The sequence below is a fragment of the Amblyomma mixtum genome, chromosome 8, assembly GCF_055824585.1.
Source record: "Amblyomma mixtum isolate Tamu chromosome 8, ASM5582458v1, whole genome shotgun sequence".
Classification (NCBI taxonomy): domain Eukaryota; kingdom Metazoa; phylum Arthropoda; class Arachnida; order Ixodida; family Ixodidae; genus Amblyomma; species Amblyomma mixtum.
The window spans coordinates 139,544,498-139,571,096 of record NC_143019.1 but is presented as its reverse complement, the minus strand read 5'-3'; the positions used below and the strand labels follow the sequence as shown (position 1 = coordinate 139,571,096).

The 26,599-nt window shown below is 49.5% G+C and overlaps 1 protein-coding gene across 1 annotated transcript in view; it reads left to right on the top strand.

The window, feature by feature from the left end:
- Positions 1-22,337, top strand: part of LOC149334624 (uncharacterized) — a 50,372-nt gene extending 28,035 nt beyond the window's left edge. The window contains exons 4-8 of the mRNA XM_089557967.1: positions 8,554-8,902; positions 10,020-10,479; positions 18,809-18,984; positions 19,784-20,000; positions 21,994-22,337. Coding sequence (XP_089414093.1) covers positions 8,554-8,902; positions 10,020-10,479; positions 18,809-18,984; positions 19,784-20,000; positions 21,994-22,337 — 1,546 coding nt within the window. The remainder of the gene's footprint in view (positions 1-8,553; positions 8,903-10,019; positions 10,480-18,808; positions 18,985-19,783; positions 20,001-21,993) is intronic.
- Positions 22,338-26,599: the final 4,262 nt, after the last annotated feature.

Sequence of the window (26,599 nt, the reverse complement as noted above, 5' to 3'; positions counted from 1 at the left end):
GACTCTTTTCTGCAGTAACTTCTGCTTCCTATAATAGAGCCGTGACAACGTACTCCAGTCTTTGCGAGAATACACTGACATGCTTCTTTTTCTCGTTTTTACATCTTAATATATCTGTGCGGTGAGTAAAATACCATGAGCGAAAAAACGCAGAAAAGAGGGCGGGGAGGGGGAACGGGGGGGGGGGGGGGGGGGGGGAGTAGCGCTCCGAAAATTTCAGGGGGTATTCTGACACCGAAACACCCCCCCTCCCTGGATACGCTTGTGGTGCCGAATGCTCTATGGCTTTCGTTCCCGCTTCGCCGTTTCTTGCGTTTTTCCTTTCCCTTCAATGCCTGGCTGTCAGCCTTCTTGCGCACTTCCTTTGTTTGTTTTATCTACAACATGGGCGAGGGGACACAGAAGGCGTGTGGCTCCCCGCCTTATGTGTTCGCTTCGTGTACCTCCTGACTTCTCCTCTGGGAAGATTCGCCCTGCGAACCAGCGGGAATCCATAACTGGCTGCACAGACAGGAACCGTTGGCCCGGAGTGCGGTTTGGGCCCTCGCCTCAGACCATGCCTCTTGCCCTGCATCGCCCTCTCCTAATCATAGCTTTTTTGCGAATTTTTATCCGCCGATACTCTACAACCTGCACCTCACTGATTGAAATCCTCACGTGGTGAAGGTGGGGATGCCCTCATGAGGGCTCGCCCTAGCCGCGGCGGCTAGAATTTCTTCGGAGGAGAAATTCTAGAGGCTCGTGTACTGTGCTATGTCAGTGCACGTTAAAGAACCCCAGGTGGTCGAAATTTCCGGAGCCCTCCACTACGGCGTCTCTCATAGCCTTAGTCGCTTTGTGACGTTAAACCCCATAAACCAAACCTTTATGGGTTGTTTTTCACTCTTCGAAGCTGCCGACACGCGGCTTTATCGCTATGTTTCTGATGCCCGAGGCGTCACAGACGCATATTGCGTCATAAATTTAGCGATAAAGCCCCAAACGGATTTATCTCGATTGACCACACCCAAACGTGGCCGATTCCACGTTGTTACAAACTGCTGTGGCTACTTTGGTCGCCGTATCTCGAAAGTTTGTTGTCGGCTTTGAATTGTGCATTGCCGAGAGCGGTGGAAATTCTATAGACCTCCGAGCACTGCTAATGCTACGCCGCCGCCGAGTCATTAAGTTCTTTACGGGCGCGAGTGAGCCAAAATAAAAAGTTCAGTCCACAAGCTTTTTCTGCTGTCTTCGTGTTCGCCTGACTCCCATCACCACTACGTGCCATCTGGTGGAGGTGGTGGATTACGTGGACGAGCAACGCTGCTGAAGATGGACGACGACGCAGAATCATCACATCTCGTTCTTCAACAGCCACATGATCCACGTGTATTCAGTGGTCAACCCCCAGAAAGACGCCGAGGAGTGGTTGTACTACTTTGAGCGTGAGCCCACCTTGAAACGATGGGGAGACCATGCAAAACTGCGGAAAGTGTTTTTCTTCCTGAATGGTCCACCTAAAACCTGGTACGAAAATCACGAGGATTCCCTGCGGAGGTGGAAGGAATTAAAGGAAAAACTTGTGAAAACACTTACAAGCATTGTGCACAAAGAAAAAGCCAAATTACTGCTCGAGGCGCTCATTCAACTGCCAAATGAAACCGCCCCTGCGTACGTCGAAGAGATGTGCCATCTGTTTCGACGCGCTGACCTTCACATGACAGCGGGAGAAGGTGCGGTTCTCGAAGCGTGGTATCAGAGAATCTTTCGCCACATTGGTCCGAAACGCACCCATGTCCATTGCCAGTTTACAGCCGAAGCGTCTACAATCGAGAAGATGGTTGGTTTGGTTGGTTTATGGGGTTTAACGTCCCAAAGCGACTAAGGCTATGAGAGACGCCGTAGTGGAGGGCTCCGGAAATTTCGACCACCTGGGGTTCTTTAACGTGCACTGACATCGCACAGTACACGGGCCTCTAGAATTTCTCCTCCAAAGAAATTCCAGCCGCCGCTGCCGGGATCGAACCCGCGTCTTTCGGGACAGCAGCCGAGCACCATAACCGCTGAGCCACCGCGGCGGCACAATCGAGAAGAGCCTCGACATCCGGGCTAGGCCGTACGACCGGACACCACCAGTCTTTTCTATGAGCCATGCGGACCACCAATGACGGGACATAATCCGTGAGATCATCCGCGAGGAGCTACGACTGCTGCCATCCTCCCCACAGCCGCAAGCAACGGTTTCCATACATTTGGTACGGGAAAAACTGGAACAGGCACTTGGCACGCAGAATCCAATGACAACACAACCCCAGGCCATGACTTACGCCGCCACGGCACGCACCCAAAGGCGTCCTGCCACTCTTCGCCAGAAGCGCTGTCATCATCATCAACAGCCTGACTACGCCTACTTTAGGGCAAAGGCCTCTCCCATGTCTCTCCAATTAACCCTGTCTTGCCAGCTGCGGCTGCACCATCCTCGCAAACTTCTTAATCTCATCCGCCCACCTAACTTTCTGCCACCCTCTGCAACGCTTGCCTTCTCTTGGAATTCACTCCGTTACCGTTACGGACCCGCGGTTATCTTGCCTTCACATTACATGCCCTGCCCAGCCCATTTCTTCCTTTTGATTTTGACAAGTATGTCATTAACCGGCGTTTTTTCCTCACCCACTCCGCTTGCTTCGGATCTCGCAACGTTACACCTATCATTTCTCTTTCCATATCTCGCTGCGTTGTCCTTAACTTAAGCTGAACCCTTTTCGTTAGCCTCCACGTTTCTGACCCATGGGTGAGGACTGGTACAATACAGCTGTTGCGTAGTTTTCTCTTGAGGGATAACGGTGAACTGCCATTCATGATCGCAGAGAACCTGCCATATGAGCTCCAACCCATTCGTATTCTACTAGTCATTTCCCTCTCATTGTCCGGATCTGCGGTCACTACCTGCCCTAAGTACACATATTCCTATACTGCTTCCGGCACCTGGCTACCAATTGCGAACTGCTGTTCCCATGCTAGACTGTTGAACATTGGTTTCGTTTCTGGATGGTAATTTCTAGACCCGCCGTTCCGCTCTGCCTGTCTAACTCATTGATCACGCTTCGCAGCTCATGTCCTGAATGACTTAGCAAAGCAATGCCATCAGTGAGTCGCAGATTGTTTCGGTATTCTCCATAACTCTTATCCCCAACTGTTCGCAATTCAGGCCTCGGAACACCTCCTGTAAACAGGCGGTGAATAGCATTGGCGAGATGCCTGACACATTTGTTTATTGGAATTTTATTGCTGACATTATGGAGGGGGTGAGGTTGCTACCAGAGAAACGACGAAGATCCTCCAGCGACCCCGCCAAACGAAGACAATGCGCCCGCTACGCCGACGCCGCACACAAAAGCGGACTTCAGAAGGACGCCGCCAAGCAGACAATCCCCGACGACATGCCCTACGGCTTAGAAGTGGCTATCGACGGCTGGAGAGCTGCCGCTCTAGACGACACAGGAACCGATTATTCGGTGGTGAATGGAACATTCGGCGCGCAACTGAGGACCACTTGGGACGGCGCACAGATTCGCACGTGCAGAGGGCCACAGGTGCACAGCGCGAGTGATATACCTATCCTGCGATCTTAGTGGGGAACAGCAATGTTCTCGCGACGTGATACTGGGCATTCGTTTCCTTACGAAGCATCAGGCAACCATCGACCCGCGTTCCAAGCTCATCACTCTTTCGACGGACGAAGCCATCACTTCGATGACAACTCTGTAGCATTAAATTGGCTTGAGTGTCCTGGATGAACAAGCGAGCCCCCCACCACACTCAAGCGCCATGGTCCCCGTGGGTGCCAGGGAAGTTAAGCACATTGAAACCATCATCGATGGGAATACGGAGTTGCTTCTTGACCGAGGAATCGTCACCGCAAGGGACACCGCCCACTTCCGCAATGGCCAAGCTGAAGTGCTACTAAAGAACTTCAGCGGTGAATAACTTTACAGGGATCCAATTTCATTGCAAGAATGATGCGTATAATTATACCCTTTTTTTAGTACTCTGACAGCGTGGAACAAACTCGATGAATCTGCCGAGATTGTGGCGTGATTTGTAGTGACCGGCCGGGTTGATAATGCATTGTGGAACAGCAGCGCAAAACACAAAATGTGTAGAAGTAGACACAGGGCACAGAAAGTAGACGCGTGTAGCCCGTGTTTAATTCTTTCGCATCAAGTTTTCGAAAACGCCTCGCTCAGGCGCCTTTCTCAGCCTGTCGATCATCCAGCGCGGTTTCTCTGCGGTGGCGGCTGGTCGTCCGAGTCAGAATCGAGCAAGGCTGCACCTCAGCCGCCGCGCACGGTCATAGTTCGTCCGATATTCTGAAAAACCGCCAGTAGCTACGACAGCGCAAGGTGTCTCCAGTTTCCGCGGTTGTGCACACGCACGGAGGAGAGCGCGCGAGCGAAGGCAGAGAATCCCCGGGCAACGCGATTGAAGTGGTTTTTCTGGTGTGACAGGGTGTTTTTGAACAAGTGGCGCACATGTGGCCAACACAGGCTGGCGGGAGACAGCGACACGTTTACCCACTGTTCGTGTTGACGCGGTGTGACAGGATCGCCAACCCGACGAAAACACTGTTTTGTCGGACGGGTTGGCAGACTGTTTCCGCAGTGTGATTCGGCCTTCAATCCGACGACGTTCGCGACGCCTTCATGCAGTCTGATAGAATCCCAGAAGATTCACCTGGGACCCAGACCTGTCCGGAATAGACAAGACCAGATCCACCGTCTGCTTTGAAGCTAGAGCGAGTGCGTCTAGTCGTCGTCAAAGGTCCGACCAACGCCCATTGCCAAACATCCAATTTCAACCGACGAACACGCCCGACTTCTCGGCCAAACACATGTCACTTTCGCGCACTTGTTTACGAGCACTCCCAGACACCTTTAGCGCGTATGGGGGTATCGGTTTTGTTCGCAAAGCAGGTTCCCTCGACTCAGCGTGGCAAGTTCAGCCAGAAACCAGCTATTAAGTGACAAGGGGGTGGTTGTTTGGTGCCCAGCTTTCGCCGGTCGCAAACCAGAGAAGAGGTTGGACTCGGAGGTTCTCAAGCAAAACAAGATTAATAAAGCAAAGCGAGGATACAGAGCAGTTCCTAATGACTCGAACCAGCTCATACGAAGTGTTTTACAATACAATGAACTCATGCAAATTAACACTCGAGAGAGACTAGAATACAAGCTTTGTACCTAAAGTGCACTAACACAGGAGGCAGACAAGAAAAAAAAACACAATGTGTTCACCGGGCACTGCAACAGTCCGACGACCGGAGCATAATGACGGAGCCGCCCCGCAGGCTGGCGCACGCACTCTCTGGTCCGTGGCTGGGCGAGTGGTGTTGTCCCTGGAATCGTGCGGGTGCGCTCCTCTAAACGGCAGCACGCACTGACAGACAACGCTCGACGTCTTTTTATAGAGGCGCACGCTGGCTCTGTTCATTCTTCACGCCAAGGCAGACGCGCAGATGCACAAGGTGTCACCTATACATTAGCACTCTCATTCTCGCACCGGGCGCGCGTGCCCGTTGGTCAGGCGTGGAGGCCGTATTCAGAAAGTTCTAGCTCTTTTTTCTGATCTGCCGATGCTAGCGGAGTGGACAGGGCATCACTCAGCACGCTCAAGGGTGAGCCCTCTCCGTTGGCAATGAGTAGCATTTACTCCAAACTTCTCGGTTCTTAAACGATGCGCGCGTACATGTTTCCTTTGGCACCGTGCCGGCGAGCGAGGTGGAAAGGGCAGCAACACACACAATGTTAGGCGCTCTTCGGGATTCTTTCCTCCATCATAATCATCATCATCATCATCATCAGCCTGACTACGCCCACTGCAGGGCAAATGCCTCTCCCCATTAACCGCCTCCTTTGTCAGTTGCGACCACCATATCCCTGTGAACTACTTAATCTCATCCGCCTGTCACACGGAAACCGCGGGCTCCACAGCAGCTTTCTTCCTCCACCCTTGCCTCTCTACAACCAGCACTCATACAACCGGCCCATACACCTCCCCACCCTCCACGCTCGCCCTAGAAATACCCGGGATCGCCGATGCCATCACATACTTTGCCACCCTACCCCCGCCCCCCAATACGTTGTCTATACAGACTCGCAGGCAGCTCGGCGTGCCTTCCATGAAAGAGCCCTCCATTTCCCTACCCGATCGGCCTTAGATGCCGCCCTCTTAGCATTAAGCCCACGACCGGTGACCCTTCGGTGGATCCCTGGTCACATGGGCATCCCCGGCAATGAGCTGGCTCACCAGCTTGCCTGCGAAACTGTACACCGGGCGCCGGGGATCCCATGGACGAGCCCACCGACGGAGCAGGCGGTCAGGGCTTACAGACACACTGTCGACGAATACTACACGCAGCAAAAATTAGACTTAGCTGATTTACCACCACCACACACATTCTTATCGATCCGTGAAGCTCGCATTCTTCGCCGAATACAGTTTAATCTCCTACGTACACCAGCCAAACTTTATCTGTACCGGCACACTTCCACACGTCAGTGCCCAAACTGTCCACACACATATGCAGATATAGAACACTGTCTTACAACACAGTGCCACGTAGCCTTCCAGTCCCCCGCCTATCCTTTCCCGCCACCCCCACCGTGGCCCATCTGGCTTGCCTCCCGGGATCTGAACCTGCAACGCGCCCTCGTCACCTTGGCCCAGGACCTACTGAACGCCTAACATAAAGGCTGTTAATAAAAGTGTCACACCACCACCACCACCATCCGCCCACCTAACTTCCTGCTGCCCCCATCTACACTTGTCTTCTCTTGGAATAGGACCAGCGGACAGATTGACACCTCGGCTTTATTTGCGCCCTTCATCGCACTCAAGATAAACGCCACTGGCCCCGATTATCCGCCGACATTGCACGTTAAGTGAGAACCTGCTGATATTGTCAGCGACACAAGATCCCTCCCACCCGTCCAGCAGGATTTCTGAGACCTATTGAACCCCGATCAAGGCGCTTCAGCAGATTGGCAGGAAAGGCACGACTGCGCTCCACGCCATGCTGCCGAACGTTACCAAAGAAGATAACCTCGGCGTCACCGCCTGCATACAACGCGCGGAAAAAGCACGATGCCTGACCTGCCTGCGCATTAAAGACCAACAGTGAACCGGCGCCCGGCGCTTCAATCTGCGCCAAAGACGTGCTGATTACAAGCCGGGTGACCGTGTATGAGTGTGAACCTCCATTCGCTGCCGCGGACAGAGCGGAAAGATTTTGCGCCGTTACTTCGGCTCGTACAAAATCGTTCGTCGACTATGAAGTAGCCCTCGACGGAGTTGCAGAAGTTTCACACGTGCGCCTAAAACCCTATTATGCGTGCTAATGAACAGTGCGCTTGCATTTTCAATTATTATTTTTGAACCCTCATTGCTCATTTTTGCCCCCATTTGTATTCGTTGCAGCGTATTGGATCGATGCTACTTGAAGAGGGGAGTAATGACGCAAAGCTTTTTACTGGTTGTTTGTTCTTACAAGCTGCCGACACGCGGCTTTGTCGCTATGTTTGTGATGCAAGACGCGACCACATTCATCTCGATTGATCGCACCCAGGCGGGACTGATTCTACGTTATTGCACACTGTTGGGGTTGCTTTTCTCACCGTATCTGGAAAGTGCTTTGTCCATTTTGAGCATTCTTTTCGACGGCCGCCGAGCACGCGTGTTGCTGTGCCGCCGCCGAGTCATTCAGTTCTTTGTGGCCGCACGTCTGCCCAAGAGTTTAGTTTGGAAGGCCTTAGGGTGGTATTCGTGCATACCTGATTGCCGCCACCACTACGTGAGAATATACTTTTCTGTTGACGTATATTGGTAAACTACAATTCATCATATGAGAGTACCTTGCATATACACACCACCCCATTGTCATTTTTCTGGTGATTTCACTGTTGTGGTTCGGGTGTGTGGTCACTTCTTGCCCCAAGTACATGTAAGCACTTCCAGTGCCGGCTTACTATCGAAAGGTGCTGTTTCCTTCTGAGGCTGTCGAACATTGCTTTAGTTTTCTGCATATGAATATATGTGGTTGATCGAGCTTTGCAACCCATCTCAATTACTTGACAAAACAATGTCATCAGCGAATCGCAGATTATTAAAACGTTCTTCATTAAATCTTATTTTTCTTTCATTTTTATTTATAGGATATCTGCGTCTCCTGGGGGTCATTATCGAAGTTTTGGCAGGTGTGGTACTTGGCCACTATAATAAACGAAGTACTATATCAGAGAATTATATGAGAGAAATATATCAGAGTGCTAATCAGGATCCCAGTGTCCGCGCTTCATTTGCAGTTGTTCATGTCATGAATTTGAGCAGACCTTGTTCTCGTATCATCTGTGATTATGGGAGTCGATGATTGGAAGCCCTGTTAGCCGAGGCTTACACGAACCTGAGCGAGCATAAATACGCGCGCGTCCATAGAAGTCTGAGCGAGCACGACTGAGTATCTGATCCGTATGGGCTCCGTGAATTCTTGTCACATTGTTAGGATCGGGGCTTGTTTTTCAGGAGCTGCGTGGGTTTTGCCAAGCGGGAGCACAAGGCAGGCGCCGTGGACGTTCTCGAAGCCCTGAACATCAGCTTCGACTCGTTGGAAGCGCTCAGGACCGGCCGGAGTCTGTTCCAGTTCGTCGCCTCCACCAGCCTGCGCACTGGCCTTGCGTCGGTGGTCAGCGTGACAGTAAACGGGTCTCAGCTCGTTTTGGACGCTGGAAGCAGCCTCGAGCTATCGATTCCCCGTGGCCATCTCGCGCACTACGCAGAGGAGACGCTGAAGGACCTCCGCGTCATCGGTGGCGAAGGCATCGTTGCGGTGTTGCTGGCCATTGACGGCACCGTCACGTCCTGGCTTCAACAAGTAAGCAAACAACGTGGCTGCCTCGGACTGTCCAGTTAAAGCAAAAGTTAACGAATTTCACAAGAGACCGCGGTCCATTATTGACACCAACAATATTATGACCACGCATGAAGAGTAAATTCTTCCATGCTTGCCGTATCCAAATGTTCAAACCAGAGATGGGCAGATGCCCTAAGTTCTGCTTTTCCTCCCTCACCCTGCCCATTAAGACATTGGCCAGCCTTCACCCTCGCTCTCATTTTGTAATAATCGCTGGTCCTCTCTCACCCTCATCCTCACTTCGTTCGACTTCCTTCACCTTCGCTCCCACAATGAGCACTTTTAACATTCGAGTTGTTTTTCTTCGTTCCAGATAAAGTAGTGCCTTGTTAATACGGAGGCTTCGGTTTCCAAGCAAAACTTTCCATAGAGCGAGTCGTTGTAATAACGAACTGTGAAGAAAAAAATGATATTTAAAAAAAAAAACGTTCCTTCCTGATTTAATGCCTGCATCTGTAATGAGTAGTAAAGTGGAAATTCAACTTTTGATGGCTACAAGTGTGTTATCCTATTCGCCATTATTTTTAAAATAACGTGAGGCAGCTTGAAGCGCTTAGCGACCTATGAGACGCACGATTTCATGTTTCTTATCAATATTGCTCACATATCAAAAACTCATGGTGCGCCGCCACGGTGGCTCAGTGGTTATGATGCCCGGCTGCTGACCCAAGAGGCGCGCGACCACCTACCGAGCATTTAAGAGCACGCATTTTTTTAAAGAAAAAATCATTTGATTGTCAGCGATTGTGTCCCTTGCATCATCTTTCGCGCTTTTCAAAAATGCTAACGTTTACCCACTCCCCTTCTTTCCGTTCTGCTAAAGTCATGGAATGTAGTTTGCGGACCCAGCGTGTTCGGACTACTGCTCCGACGACAACGGCAACATCGTGTCGCTGAATGTCGCCGAGTCCACCATATACAGCTGCCAGTGTAAAATGGTGTTTCTAAAGATATGAGGATGCGTGACAACTTGTTGATAGTGTCCCCAAAGAGTACGCTTCTTAGTTACGAAGTTCCTTCTAATGTGATCTGCGTTTGTGTAATGGCACAGGGCGATTATATTCGTTCTTTCCGACAGCCTAAGAGCCTCGAGTTGTTCGTGACGCGGCGACTCGGGAGTCTGCGGTCGCCCTTCTCTGGCGCCACGTGGGCCGACGTCCTAAGCAGCGGCGGCTTCCACGCAGACAACGACGTCCAGATCAGAGCCGAGCCGCAGATTTTCGGAGCCCTGAGCGCGCTCGCCGCGGCGAGCGTGGAACACTCCCGCCTGTACGCTCTTCTGGTGTTCGTGGCGCAGATCATGCGTTACCGCTATGTCCTCACGAGCGGTGATCTGTCGCCGGGGAACGCCTGCAAGTGTCTCTCGGTGACAGGAGTCCTCTTTCACCCCGTGTTTCTGTCCTGGGTCTACCGCACCCTTGTCAAGGCAGAGGCGGTCGCACGTCTGAGGAGCATCGTGGATGTCCTCAAGAGCTCCTTCGTTGCTGAAGTTGGCGCAAAGGGCATCGGGGTCGCAGACTTTAGCGTTAGCATTATAGGTATGTCGCCGATTTCTTATATAGCGTTTTAGTCCTCACTCGGCATATAAGCTTGAAAGCAAGAAATGTGAGGCGAGTTGGTTTTGCTTGATCAACGTGAAGCAGCGCCATGGCACACGGCCGAAGAAGACAGCAGAGGAAAGAGTAGAAACGGAAACAACACAGCGCTGAACTAACAACTGGCGTTTATTTGGCGCTGTGCAACCAAAGGCAACCAAAAAATGAGTGATAATCACTGCATTGAGCACACTCATGCACTAAGAACCCTGAAAGGCAACAACGGCTAAGTCATCTGAGTGGGTATAGGAGGAACAACAAAACGCGGGCGCAGAAAGAAACACACAAAACCAGGACGAAGCTGACTGTCAGCTAAAAGTAGTTGACAGTCAGCTTCGTCCTCGTTCTGTGTGTTTCTTTCTGCGTCCGTGCTTTGTTGTTCCTGCTGTACCCACCCAGAAGTATGAACCAACTAGCTCAGTTTTCTACTTTTTTAAGGCTAAGTCATACAATTGAAGAAGCGTAGCTTGTTGGGCCAGTTGGTGCATTGCATGTAGAAAACCAGCGAATTTCTAGAGCTTCGAAAACGCGGCCACCATCGGCGCCACGGCCCAGCAAGTTTCGGCTACGTCTCGCCAAAATGCAGGCTCTTTCGAGAAGCTTGCAGGCAAAGCAACCCCTCCAGTTCACGTAGCTAGTCGAAATAGCCGCAATTTGTTGGGCTACAGCATCGAGGGCAACCGCGCTTTCGAAACTTCAAAAAACTATTATGGATATTACGGCTGGCCACACGCCTCCCAGCAACTAAAGAGCCCAACAGCAACAGTCAGAAATTCATCCATCCAATATTGGTGAACCGGCCCGCCACTCAGCACACTGCAGCAGCACTCCGATGAACAACACCGCCGACAATGCTATGCTGAAAAAAGCTCTGTTAGAATTCAAAAATCCTACTTTCAAAAATTGTGCAAAGTCTTAGGTGAAACACCCTGTATAGTCTTCACTATGCATCTCCCATGAATGTTCCCTCTGCTAGGGTCTTCTGGTCCCAAGCGTGCGACCCGAGCACCGGTGCATGCCGGGAGTTCCCATCATCCTCCGAGTGCGGCAAGCACAGCTGAATTAGCGTAATATTCAAGCTCTTCTGTAGACTCACGTAACGGGACCTTTAACGCATTTGAGTTAAAAGATCAAATCGGCACTGTTTTGATGTCCAGGCATCCCTACTTCGTGACGTATTCGTCCGGCGTCACACCCTAAAAGTGTAATTAATGACGGGTGTGGCGGTGGTGAGGGTTAGCATGTCATTGAACATCTCAGCAAATGCTCCACCTGTGCCGCATTGTTATAACGAGCAGTTATAATTCCTACCACCGTCCCTAAGGGCAGCAGTCCTTTAAGAATTACTACAGCAGATTTGCTACCTCAAACCTGCTAAATCGTGGCAGAACTTGGGACTCCAGGTACTGTGCTCTAATAAGTCGTTGCAGCAGACGCGAAGCGTGCAGTTAAAGTGAGGTGTGAAACCTGATCACGTGTCGGCGATTTTCATGAATTTGACGAAACGCTGTGGTGGGGCCGCGAACTAGTGCAACAAAGTTAGGCGCGCGCGGAACCATGATATTCTCCGCTGAGTAAGCGTCTTGCCGGCCCATTCAGACATTGTTTTCAGAGTTTTGGTGCCAAAAAAAAATACCTTAGCGCGGTATCACTTGGATGTTTCCACTATGAGGGATACAATAGACGCCAAGCATCGTTGCGTAAAAATGGGAATGGTAACTTTCCACGCTGCATTGCAACGTTCAGAGGATCGTGACAGTGCAGTAGACCTGCCTGCATGTAAACCTGCCTGCCTGCATGTATGAAATCGACTTTATACTATGCGCTCACTCTGGCACGGTAGAGGATGTGGAGGTCTTCAGAAAGGTCCGTTGTAGCGACCACATAATGGTAAGATTTCGTATTAGCTTAGATTTGAAAAGGGAACCGTAATGTTGAAACAATCATCTCACAGCTATCATTACGGAGTGCGCCGTAGAAGTAGGCGGTAGGATAGTTCGACAGGATACCGGGAAGATATCTCAGGAGGCTAAAGGTCTGATTAAGAAACGCCAAAGCATGAGGATGTCTAACTCCACAGACAGAATAGAACTATACTCCGTCTCACAAGATGTTTGCAGCACTACGAAAGGTAGAGCTCTATCGTCCAATCAGGATGGCGCGCACTACATTAATGTGTTCCTACGCGCCTGTGGCTCGATCCACCTGATGTCCAGGTGGCTTCTTTCTACCTCTAGCAGGTGGCGCTTGATGTCTTTTTATTCTTTTTTTGGTTTGTTTTTGGACAGGCGGACGCCCGTTCCAAAGGGACTAGCCCCACTTTTTTTTTTTTTTGTCGCAACCTGTTCTGATCAGTTCCTCTGTTGTCGCGAAGCCACCTGCTTCGCCTGCTTGGGGAAACAGCGCACTGTCGGTGTAGAGCACACAGGAGACACCAACAGACTCGACCGGCGCCATGTTGGAAAGTGGCGACGCATCACTACCTCGCAGCAGGCCTCCGCAGAGCTGTGTCCGTACGGGCTTTGTCTGGTAATATCACCAGTGATTGAAACACTCCCTACCATTTAAATATACCTGTCCAAACCATGTTTTTAGTTGCAATGCTTATTGTTTTGATTAATAGTCACACACTCCTCAAATATTCGAGGGACTATTTTCTGCGTTTATGCAGTCCTGATTGGACGAGAGAGCTCTACCTTCCGTAGTGCTGCAAACATCATGTGAGACGAGGTATAGTAGGGCTAATAAATAAGCGCAAGGTAGCCGACGTCAGGAAGTTTACATAGAGTAAACTCACCACAGTAAACTCACCAACTCACAGTAAAGCACACCAATGGGACATCCCACCAGTAACGAAGGAGGAAGTAAAGAAAGCCTTAGGAGCAATGCAGAGGGGGAAAGCAGCCGGTGAGGATCAGTTGGAGGAGGACAGGATGAAGGAGAGATTGTGCTCGAAAAACTAGCCACCCTGTATACAAAATGCCTTGTGGCCTCGAGCGTACCTAGAGCTTGGAAAAACGCTAACATTATCTTAATTCATAAGAAAGGAGACGTCAAGGACTCGAAGAATTACAGAACGGTCAGCTTACTATCCGTCTCCTACAAGGTATTTACTAAAGTAATCGCTGATGGGTCAAGACAACCTTAGACTTCAATCAACCGAATGATCAGGCAGGCTTTCGTAAAGGATACTCGAGAATAGACCATATTCACACTATCAATCAGGTGATAGAGAAATGCGCAGAATATAATCAGCCCCTATATATAGCGTTCATTGATTACGAGAAAGCATTCGACTCACTAGAAACCTCAGCAGTCATGCAGGCAATGTGGAATTACGTTGCAGAAGAGTGTTATGTGAAAATATTGGAAGATATTTATAACGATTGCACAGCTACCATAGGTGTCCATAAAGTCAGCAATAAAATTCCAATAAGGAAAGGTGTCAGGCAAGGAGACACGATTTCGCCTATGCTATTCACTGCCTGCTTACAGGAGGTATTCCGGAGCCTGAAATGGGGACAGTTGGGGATAAGAGTTAATGGAGAATACCTAAGTAATCTGCGATTCGATGATGACATTGCCTTACTAAGTCACTCAGGACATGTACTGCAAAGCATGATCAATGAGTTAGACAGGCAGAGCAGAACGGTGGGGCTAAAAATTAGCATGCAGAAAACCAAAGTAATATTCAACAGTCTAGCAAGAGAATAGCAGTTCGCAATTGGTGGCGAGGTGCTGGAAGTAGTAAGATAATATGTTTATTTAGGGCAGGTAGTCACCGCTGATCGGGATCATGAGAGAGAAATAACTAGGAGAATAAGAATGGGATGAAGCGCATATGGCAGGTTCTCTCAGATCATGAATCTGTGATCGCACAGGACAGCGCTTGTCCTGTGTTTTCTTCTACTTTGTCTGCGTCGTTTGCGCTGTTGGCATTCAATATGTACCACCAACTCGCCCGTTTGGCTATAGTGATGAATTACAGTTTTCCCATATCCCTCAACAGAAAAGAGTACGACAGCTGTATGTTACCGGCACTCACCTATGGGGCAGAAACGCGGAGGCCAACAAAGAGGGTTCAGCTTAAGTTAAGAACACCTTAGCGTGCTATGGAAAGAAAAATAGATATTCTTGGAGGTGAAAACCAGTGCGGCAGTTTACGGATGCTTGTGTACGGAACGAATAGTGTGTCACCGGAGAGCTGAAAAATGACACTTAGGCTAAAAACGAAAAGCGCGAACTTGACCAACGCGTGCATATTTTGGGGATTACATAAGCAATTCTGGGCTACGGTGCCTGAGAAGTAGGAAATAATTGCCAGGTGGCCATCAAAGATACTCCTAGGATGACAGGTATAGCGACTCATTTTATTGTGCCTCGCTGCAGCGTAACAAATGATTGAGGAGGTTGAACGTATTACTAGAAGAAAATTTTGTAGTATCGTTGAGAAAGTGATGCAGGCCAAGCATGAAAAACCGAAAATGGCGTCCAGTTGATGGTCCAACACCCGCGTGACACCAGAGAGACCCCGCGTTGCGAGGTCACACGTCAAGACCTCCCCACTGATGCTTTCACCCCGCTGGACGAGAAACTCGAGATATTCATGTGGTAGTCGCTTGCAGTCGTGCTCGCGGCTACGTTTTCGAAGTTTTGTAAATTCTGCCTATGGTAAACCGTCTCCGCCGTGGCAGGTAGCGGCCCAGTTACGGCGCGCTCGCGAGCTACGAAGGATCTGCCAAGCAGCCCGTGAAGCTTATTGCATGAATATCCGTGGAGGTGAAAATCTGCCATGCAGCTTACGAAGAGTCCGTGTGCGAAATGAATATTGCGCTAGCGTAGAGTTGAAAAAGAGTCAATATCATCATCAGCCTGACTACGCCCACTGCAGGGCAAAGGCCTCACCATGTCTCTCCATTCAACCCTGTCCTTCGCCAGTTGCGGCCACCGTGTTCCCGCAGATTTCTTAATCTCATCCGCCCACCTAACTTTCTGCCGCCTCCTGCTACGCTTGCCTTCTCTTGGAATCCACTCCGTTACCCTTGAGGACCAGCGGTTATCTTGCCTTCGCATTAGATGCCCACTTCTTCCTTTTGATTCCAACTAGGATGTCACTGACCCGCGTTTGTTCTCTCACCCACACTGCCCGTTTCCTGTCCATTAAAGATGCACTAAAGAGGATTGTGCGCTCGTCTTTGTACCGCGGGAACTCGATCTACACGCTCCAAGCATTCTTAGAAACTTCGATTTATTGTCCTCTGCGGCCGATTTTCCCATTACATCGGATTAAACATCCCGGCTCCGGCCTTAACTCGCCTCCGAAAGTGGGAGTCAAACATCTTCGTGGAGTGCCTTTCAGCCAGACGCGTGGGGACGGCTGCTCTGCCATCGGCGTAATCATGCGTGATCTGCGGAAGGATGAGTCCACGTGTATTTCCGTTGGCCTAATTTGCGGCTGTATTATTCGCGACTGATAATGTTTATTCACGAAAACCTAAAAAAAAAACACAAGCGAAAGGGGAGCCGCTACGCTGCTGGCTAAAAGGCACTCAAGCATAAGTTGACTACTCCTACTCTAGGAGGTCAGCCCCCCTCCCCCCCCCCCCCCCCCCAAAAGAAGGGGGGTGGAATCGGGCAGGTTTCATCCGATGTAATAGGGAAATTGACTGCACAAGGCAACAATCCGAGGTTTCTAAGAATTATCGGATAGTATAGGTAGAGTTTACGCTTTAAAAAGACGAGATCAGAATCCTCTTTAGTGTACCTTACTTTATCATTTTCCTTTCCATAGCTGGCTGCGTTGCCCTCAAAATAAATTGAACCATTTTCGTTAGCTCCCAAGTTGCAGTCCCAAAGGGGGACTACCCGTATGATACAGCTGCTGTATATTTTTCGCTTGAGGGATATTGCTAAACCGCCATTCATTATCTGAGATAGCCTGCCACATGCACTCCACCCCATTCTTGTTGTTCTAGTCATTTACCTGTCGTGATCCGGATCTGCGGTGACTCCCTCATTACTTTCAGCACCTCACTAACAATTGTCAACTGGTCTTCCGTTGCGAGACTGTTGAACATTACTTTCGTTTTATGCATTTTAATTTTAAGACCTACCGTTCTGCTCTGGCAGTCTAACTCGGTGATTATGCTTTGCAGTTCATCTCCTGAGCGAATTCGCAGGACCATGTGGTCAGTGAATCTCAAATTACTCAGGATTCTCCATCAACTATTATCTGCACCTGTTCCCAAACCACGCCTTGGAATACCTCCTGCAAACAGGCTGTGATTAGTATTAGCGAGATCGTGTCTCCCTGCCTAACACCTTTATTTATCGAAATTTTATTGCTGTTTTTATGACTATGGTGGCTGTGGAGCCGCTATAGATTTTTTTTTTCAATATTTTCACACCAGTCACTTCTACACCCTGATTCCGCAATGCCTGCTGACTCAAATCCTTTCCCAATATCTACGAAGTCTATATATATAGGTGCTAGTTATACTCTGTGGATTCCTGTATCACCTGATTGATAGTGTGATCGTGGTCCGTTGTCGAGTAAGTAGCCTTTAGGAAAGCCTGACTGATCATTTGTTTGATTGAAGTCCGAGGTTGTGGTGTATATATTAGCGATTACCTTAGTAAATACTGTTACTAGCAACGGAGAGTTAGCTGCTCGATCAAATATTTCAAATCCTTGACGTCCCATTTTTTATGGATTAAGATTATGTGCACGTAGTTCCTAGCTACTGGTACGCTCGCGGTCATAAAGCATCGCGTATATGCGTTGGCTAGTTTTCGTAGCACTCCTTCAGCAGACCTCCTCTTACCTCATTCTCACCAGCTGCTTTCCCCTTTTGCATTGCTCCTAAGGCTTTCTTTACTTCCACTTTCTATACTGGCGGGATGTTACATTGCTGTGGGCTACTGTCTCCCTTATTAACGTCCTGATTGCATTCTCCTCTCCATAGCAACGGTACTTAGGCCTAAATCAACAAGGACGTGAGCTTGACTACTGCGGACATATTGCAGAGAAAATATAAACGCTGACAGGATAAGGTGCATGAGTAACTAACAGTAAAGAAATAATTAAGAAAAGACAGGTGGAGAGGGGTAGTTTTAGGCAGCTGTAATAGGACCCTTGGAATGGGAAATCCAATGAGTGAGGCGCATTGCTTTGCGTTGGATGAGGGAGCTCTGATGGACATCATTAAGGCTGGCCTTTTTATGGTGATGTTTCGTATTTAGAGGAGTGTAGATACTAGTATTTTCTGGGTGTGTTCTTGCTCCGCAATGATGCTTACTAGAAAATTAACATAGACCACCACGTGAAATTCATCAGAGCTGAATAAATAATTTGTAACTTTGTTTTTCCCCTGGAGGCTGTTTTGGTTCCAACTGCCAGACAATGGTTGTGAAGTTGAAGGTGAACCTGAGATCACGTGATTCTTACAAAATCAGAAATACAGCGGTTTCTTTCTCGTTATAATTCATTTAAACTCTTAGCTAATCAGTTTTAGAAACCAGAATCACAGCAAATGCACAAAGCGGTATTTAGTGACAGTTTTTCTATGCCTCACTTAATCTGATGCTTACTTGTGACGTCGCAACAGTGTTTCGGCTGCCTGAAACCGAAATTGAATTAAAGTTGAAATTGAATTAAGTTGAGTTAAAAGTTAGGAAGTGAGCGTAGTTCAATTTCCCATGGTGATCCTTACTAATATCTCACGCATTATTCACAGGCAAAAACATTACGGAAATTTCAGTGTCTGTACCCGTTTAAGGTAGACTTTTTTTCATTTGATTTTTTAAGAAGGCATTCAATAATGTAAGTTCGGGGAGTGAAGTTTCATCTCCTTCATTTCTAGAAACCCATCGTTATTACGCGCGCAAATTATTGGTGGGGTAAGCGGGCCTCAGATATAGCTAGTTTAGGAGCCATTTTCTATGGCGTCCCTCATAACCTGAGTGGCTTTGGGACTTTGAAGCCCCATAAAGCGTCAATCAGAGAAGCTTCATTCTACATCCAGATGCTGCACCTTGCACATGATTGCGATCACGCAAGCAGTTTTTCTTTCGATGCGGTGGCGTTCCAGAGCATCGCACCCTCAGAAAACACTGCATGGCACACCGGCAAGTGCTAGACGATTGCTTCTGAAATGACAGCAATACGGGATGAGACATGAAACTTGAGTGGGGATTGTAAAAATGAGGAGTGTTCACTTTTACAATGAGACCTGAGAGAAACCATGCGGACGCCTCACTTTTTTCTTCCCAGGAGAAACAAGAATAACGGATCGCGGTGAGCTGGGGACTACAGGCTCCGGCAACAACCAGCTAATAGACGAAGGAGCGTCTTTCCTCGTGAACATGGTGCGGGCTAGCGCCGCTGGGAAGCCGCGGGACGTGGAGGGCAACGTCGACCGTCAGCTGCGAGCGTCGTTGCTTCTCACGGTCTGTGACACGCATCGCAGCTAACCGTGCACTTGGAGATGCCGAAACAGCGTAGCGCGATCAACGATCCGCTTCCAGTGAGCATGCGCTTATTGGTCCTAAGGCGGCACTTGGGGCAATCTGGCGCCCTCGGGGAGATCTGTGCGCGCGCAGTAGCGACCCGGGGAAGCGCGTAACGGTAGTCACGCTACGCCAAAACTCTCTATTATTGTGTGAGCCACTGATGTTGAGGTGATGCGGAGGCATGGCGTAAGACGAAGTCTGGTGTAGCGAGGGGAACAATATATGACAATTCTAGATTCTTTTTCGGTCTGGTAAACAGGACAGGCGATCGCCGATGCGGGTGGGAGTTAGTCGAGCAGCTTCGTTTTGAGAAAAAGAATATGGTCGAAGCAATTTCACCGGAGCAGTCGCTCTGCCAAATGAACTGAACAGGACGACTAGCATGTGGTAACTCGAACTGGGAACAGTGTTGGTCAATCGTTTCGGGGAATGCCCCATAGAATCTCACTTTGTGTTATTGATCAGTTCGCTCTCGCCTTACCGTGTGCTAGCTGTCCAGCTTAGGTCTGCTGCCAGAGCAACTGCTACGGAGAAGTAGCGGTTCCGGGTTCGAATCACGCATTACGACAAATTTTTCTTTAACTACAAAGTCTGTGGAAGCTGTATAGCTGTTCTTTGTAGCCGTACGGCTGCGCTTGGGTGGATTTCCATGTGTAATTACTCCCCTATTACAAATCCATTCCACTTTGGGGGATTCCCTTAAACATTTCACTCGCATCGCTGTATGCCAATGCAGATGTCCCCATTAATCGGAAACGCCAGCCGTGCAATCACTTTGTCGGCAATTCTGTTGTCCGAACCGTCATTCGTCGCCGACCCCTCGTTGCCGGAGCTGGACTACGCCACGGTGGGGGTCCGACTCATGCGCCTCTGGTTGGAAGCCGAATTGCGGGAAAACGCGGCGCTGAGCGAGGCTCTTGGCAACCGCACCCTGAAGTGTCCGTCCAGCAACGGTAAGTGGCTGCATCCCGATTTGCTGCAGGAGAGCACCTAAAGTGCACTCAGCTCTCATAGTCAATTCAAAGAGAACATCGCGTGCATTAGTGTAGTTCTAGAAAGAATTTTGCATCCCATTAGTTACAGTTGGTGACACGAGACGCAGCAGCCCGGCAGGGTATCTCTGCTTCTCCTTGTTGTGATATGTGCTTTGTGAAAATAGGTTTAAACGTGGGAAACCAGGTACATAAGACTGGTCGGACAAGGTTATCTCTTACAGAAAGCCCAGAAAATCTGGAGAAACGCTTCTAGTTTTCAAAACTGTAAACGCGTACAGAGTACCGCTGAACATTCATAATCACCATGGGAAGGGTGAATGATCGGCACACCCCGCGGATTTTTATAGCAGTCGGAAGTACATGTTGTCAGTGCAAGAAGCATTTTATAAGTCAGATTTTTGAGCTGGGGGAGCGCGTCGGCCATGGTAATCATCATGTCCCCGCATAGTCTTTTGGGGTTCTGTAGTGTTTCTCAAAATTACCAGTTTAAAGTATTCCCGTTTAGCTACGCATAGTGCGCTCCTTGCGGCCAACAGATCACGTTAGTTACTAATCGTGGTGGAGCAGCGCAAAGGACGGGACACAGGAAACAAGGAAGGACGTACTAATGGTTAGTTACTAATGTCCAGGAACGCTCGCAATTCGTATAACGGGGGAAAAGCAAGTAGTCGCATTTTTTAGCAGCTTTAGGACATTCTCTAACGACTGTGCATGAAATGGGCGAGGTGCACGAGAGTAATAGGCTTACAGAAGTATTAGACCTCCACTGTAGAGAAGCTCTTGAAGCAGGCATTGATACTTGCTGCAAAGAGAACAATTGCAGTTATGGCTGAACGCTCCTGGTACTCCTGCCTGATGATAGCAGCGCACAAATGCGTGATTAGGTCACTGTAACAGCAGTAGCACTATCCATACAGCAGCATGTGAAAAAAAAATGGCTGAGGCTTAACTTGGTTAAGCCTGGAGAATGCGAAGCATCATCGTGTCGCGTAATTTGGAGGCGCACAACCACACCGACGGCGCGAGGTGGGCCCCCGTTTCTCCACTGTGTTGACGTCATCGTGTCACGTGGTGTGACGTCATGTATCACGTGATTTGGAGGCGCACAACCACAGCGACGGCGCGAGATGGGCCCCCGTTTCTCCACTGTGTTGACGTCATCGTGTCACGTGGTGTGACGTCATGTATCACGTGATTTGGAGGCGCACAACCACAGCGACGGCGCGAGGTGGGCCCCCGTTTCTCCACTGTGTTGACGTCATCGTGTCACGTGGTGTGACGTCATGTATCACGTGATTTGGAGGCGCACAACCACAGCGACGGCGCGAGATGGGCCCCCGTTTCTCCACTGTCGTGACGTCATCGTGTCACGTGGTGTGACGTCATGTATCACGTGATTTGGAGGCGCACAACCACAGCGACGGCGCGAGGTGGGCCCCCGTTTCTCTACTGTCGTGACGTCATCGTGTCACGTGGTGTGACGTCATGTATCACGTGATTTGGAGGCGCATAACCACGGTGAAGGGCTGAAGTGGTAGCTAGAGTAGTATGCTTCGCATAAAAACCGTCGGATGATTCTTTCACTGATGCCAAGCTTTCATTATAAGCTGCCTTGGAATGGTCATGCTGAAGTAGTGCCATTAGCTGTACCGCTAGTAAGTCAGTGGTAAGGGCGATGAACTACAGATATTCTCTTATCGCATTGTAATACTGAAATCAATGAGAGGAAATCCCTCTCATATAGACCTTACTAAGCTGTGGTATTGAGCGAGCTGCAGGACCGTGATGAAGGCTTATGGTCGATGACCCTGCGAACCCATCTATCCGGAGGGAAGGGGAATTTGCCAGAGCGCGCATTGACTTCCTCGCACTTGTTATCTCGTCCCTTCTCTAGAAGCCACGAAACAACCAATGTTCGCATGTACCCATGGTGGCCTCCTTACATCTGCAGTGACATCATCCGCTGACATTGCTGATGTCGCCGTCGAGTGGGCCCTGCGTACGGCGCTGATAGCTTCCAGGGCGACCCGCCAGCAGCGGCGCCAAAAGGAGACTTCATCCCCTTCCCTCACAACGCGGCGAGGAGGGGACGGAGAAGACAACGAGGACGACACCTGGTTGCTGCGCGATCGTGTCTTCTTCTGGCGCTTCTGCCACTCGCTGTGTGGGGAGCCCCAGAGCGCCGGTCTGTGCGACCGCGTCTTGCCCCGTGTGTCAGGATTCCCGGAGGCCTTCGTCTGCCGCTCACACGCGGGCGCGCGCTGTCGCGCCGAGAACCGTCTTCTTTCGTATTGAAAGACGATTTTCGCTTGCACTCTGTTATTTTTGACGTAAAGTCTTATGTTCTGTAATAAACGATATGAGGCCACACGTTACTGTGCATTACATCATAATGCTGCAACGCCTGCTCGCGAATTAATGCTGGCGACGGGTCCGCTATCATCGAAGCAATCGTACTACCGTTGGTTCGATGTATGGTCTTGCTTGTTACCTTACGCAAATGGCTATTATTTACCATATACTGGGGTATATCTAAAATATAAACATCTAAAGATAAGGTGGTAAGGTTTTAACGTAGTTAAACCGAGTAGACGTGCGAAAGCACGTGTTTAGACTGGTTAGTTCATCGTTTTGCTTTGCAGAACTGTCGCCATGTGTGGCGGCGATATTACTTCGATATTAGTATTATAACAGTAGCATAGTAGTATGCACAGTGCACGAGCGTGTCAGGTTAACACCGGGCGTGAACGGTTGCGCCGGTAGCATTGTGCTCTTGTGCATAGGCCAGTGAAGATGATTTTTCGCGCCCCCGTGAGTTCTACACCCAGTAGCAGCAATGTTTACTTTATATATTTATTGAAAGTCAGGCATCAGAACGGCTTTTGCAGCTTTGGTCGTGAAGTAGAGTTTTCGCTGTAAAACTTTTGGGGTCAGGCTATGAGGTACGCCCAGTGTTGTCAGTAACGCGTTACAGGTAACGGCGTTACTGGTTTTTCGGTAACTTAGTAACGTACTCGTTACCATTTCGGAACTGTAACGGGTAACGTACTTACGTTAACATTTTCCGGTAACGTGAGGTGTCACGTTACTAGTTACTTTTTATTTCAATTGTCCCCCTCCACCTCTTTTTCAGGAAAAAAAACACCGAAAATGATGTGGCAAATAAACAAAATCTACAGGTGCTCTCGACGACCCTTGTTGCGGCTCGCACGCGAGAGAACACCTGCCCTTGACGAGGCACTCAACTAAAAAAAAAGCACGAACACGCAGTCACACACTTGTCTTCACCCCCAAACCGCTCACACACACAACTCTCTAAAGAGTGGACGCATGCCCTGCCACCAATGGACCATTTGCAGAATACTGTAAATCAGTTTCTCCGTAAGCTTGTTCTCGAACCAAAAGGTCTCGGTCCCAGGCCACACTCTCGCATTCTTTGAGGAAGCAGTTCCCTCTTCTGAGTAAACTCGGGAATGTCGCCAGCTTACTTCAAGATGGCCCCAAGAGAGCCGTCGAAAGAGTACAATGGCACAGCACAGAAAAGGGGATTGGCTGTAGCACCGAAGTAGAGGGAAAAAAGGAAATGGGCCTTTGTTCCTGTGCCCACAGTAGTGAGCTACCTCATACAAAACTTTCTAAAAATTTTCTGCTCAACAACACTGTCGCTCAAACTTTCCCCCTTCATAGTCATACCCCCCCCCCCCCCGCCCTTTCTCCCCTAGCCAGAACAAGGAACAACCCACTCCCCACAGCACTGTGACAAAGGACGGTCTCCCTCCTTTTCCTGCCTGGACTCTGTTGCAAGCAGAGTGCGACCATCCGGAGGTTTCATTCTCTTGAAGAATATGAGCGTGTCGTCTGGGTTTGAGATCTTTTGGTTGGAAAACAAGCCTAGAGAAGACGAGTTACCGGTTACAGTTACAGCGAAGACGCACTGATTAAAATTTATGGGCATGGAGTAACGGCAAAGTAACGTGCGATACTTTTTTTTCGGTAATGCTAACGGTAACGCGTTACTTTTTTTTAGGTAACGTAGGGCGGTAACGCGTTCTTTTTTTTATAGCGTAACGAGTAACGTATTTAGTTACTTTTTTTCGGTAACTCCTACAACACTGGGTACGCCTTAATGTAGGCCTCCCGGTAATTTCGACGACCTGGGGTTTTCTAACGTGCAATGACATCGCACAGTACACGAGCTTCCAGCACTTCGCCTTCATCGAAATGCGCCCGCCACGGCCGGGATCGCACCCATGTCCTTCGAATCAGCAGCCGAGCACCACAACCACTGAGCCGACGCGGCGACTTCGTTCACTCTTGCGAGAACTGTTTGCGAAAATCTGACAGCGTGACCGGCGACGAAAATGGCTGCGGTCCGCCCGTACACCGCTCCACTTTAGGCAAACAGGCATTCATTTGCGCAGGTTTGGTGGCAAGCTTTTTGAGCTATGCAGGGCTTACTCTGGACAGAAATGAATTCGTCATTGGTGCCTGCAGCTGGAGCATAGCGGAACCGATCAACACGCTCCAAAGCAGAATGGTATCGCGTCGCTTCTCACGGTTTGGCTGAGGCGAGAACAGTAGCGAACTGATGTTTTTCAATGCCCCACCGTGAGCTAGAACTCACGTTTCTGTGTTTTAAGGCCGGGGAGGGGGGTTTGGGGGAGGAGGACTACTAAAGGACAAGAAGCGGTAATGAGGCATCAGTAGAGGTCCGAACACTTGCCAATGGTCAGGCGCTGCTGGGTCCTCGCAGAAGCGAGTCATGGTAGCGAATCGAGCTGGGCTGAACCTCTCTAGCGTCTCGGTCCACTCCGCATCTGTCCCGCGAGATTTCCACCTAACTTTCGTAGCCTCTAAGTGAGCTCCGAGTGTCTGCGAGAGGGGGCAACTCTGAGCTCGCTTGGAAGGTCTTTCCCAGCTTTCTGTCCCAAACGTGTCACGCCAATCATTTTCACGTTGTGCGCGATAGCTTTTTGACGCTAGTCTTCGTTCGCGATGAAGACCGCGGCAGCGCGGCGCGTTGCCGCTTGCGTGCTTCTGGCGCCTGTATCTTCATTGCAATCCAGCACCGTTTTTGGGGACGTGTTCTCTATCCGAGCCACAATTCGCATTTTAACATCCGTGTTGGTCATGAACAGGAGCAACTGCATGGAGTTGTTGCGTTTACACTTCGTCATTCGTTTCATTTTTACAACATGGTGGCCCCGGTACTTCACCATTCGTTTTAAGAATAGAAGTGTTATGCATAGTGCAAGGTTAGTGCAGGCTTTGCGCGCTCTCCGGGCAGAATTGTCGAAGATGATGCTTCAACCAACACAGTTACTGATCATGGCTGGCTTGGCTCACACGCAGATGGAAGCGACTGAGTCTGATTAATTCCTTCCGAGTGATGCAGGCACAAGTGTGCAAGATAACTTTACTGAACTATCTGACAAAACTGAAAAACGGGAGAAGTATTTTGGCTGGAGGGGATTTACATTGCTTAATGTTCGTTAAGAAAAGTGGAGAGCCGCACATCAGCGCATTTGAGCTGCAGCGCTCGCTAGCATATGCGAAGTACATGCATAGCTTGGTCTTAAAGATGTCGCATACCTTTACATCACTGTCAGCCTTTGCATGAATTGCTTGATAACCTGAGAGATTTGGAAAGCTACGTGACCCAGAGTGCTTCTAAATCAACGTCTTATTGCTGGAACGTGCCCCAGATTGAAATTTTTGCAGTCCCAGGCTGCTCCTAAATTGACATTCCTCGGCGGCAGAGTGCTCTAAATTGGAAATTTCCGTGCGCCAAAATTGCTTAGAGTTACATTTTACCACTAGCATCACTGGTAATGTAGATGATGACCTATTACGCATGCTTCAGCATGTAGGCAGAACCTTATCCACCTACAAGCAAGCCCTTAGTGGTTACAGCGGCGCTGCCGTCGTCTCCGTGACGTCATCGCTGCTGACCGCGCCACCTGGACACATGAAAGGAACGGACAGCTGCCGGACCCTTTGGATTTGCGGCCACTGATGACACGTGTTAAGTTGTTCGTGATTTGTTGTAGGTAGGCTTCTGTCTTTTCTTTTGTAGCTATGTTTGTTAGTACCTTGTGGTCGCTGATCCCGTTCTGGTCTGTTGTATGTTTGCAACTTGTAAACGCACCTTGCAAAATAGGCATTGATGTGAACACGTTCCACGCTCGTATTGGCACCTTTCTACCATCTTCACATCGCTGTAGTGCATTACTGTTCAAGCAAACGGCATTTCCGCGCTCTTTTACCACGACCTTCTTATGTACTAGCATCTGTATGCTGCTCCTCCTTTCTGCTGGAGGCCAATCCTGGACCTGGAAAGGGCGTGCTTAACTTGCTGAAAGACTTCATTGCTGAAAACGACCAAAATTTCAAGGCCACGACAGCCACGTGGAAGAAATTAAGCGCGATGTTTTTGACATTAAATTGCGGATTGATGTCATGGAACCGAATATGAGTCGTGTGTCCGGCATTAAGGAAAATGTCTGTTCTCTTCATGGGGCGATTACTGGAGTCAAATCTATAGTTGCAACCGCAAG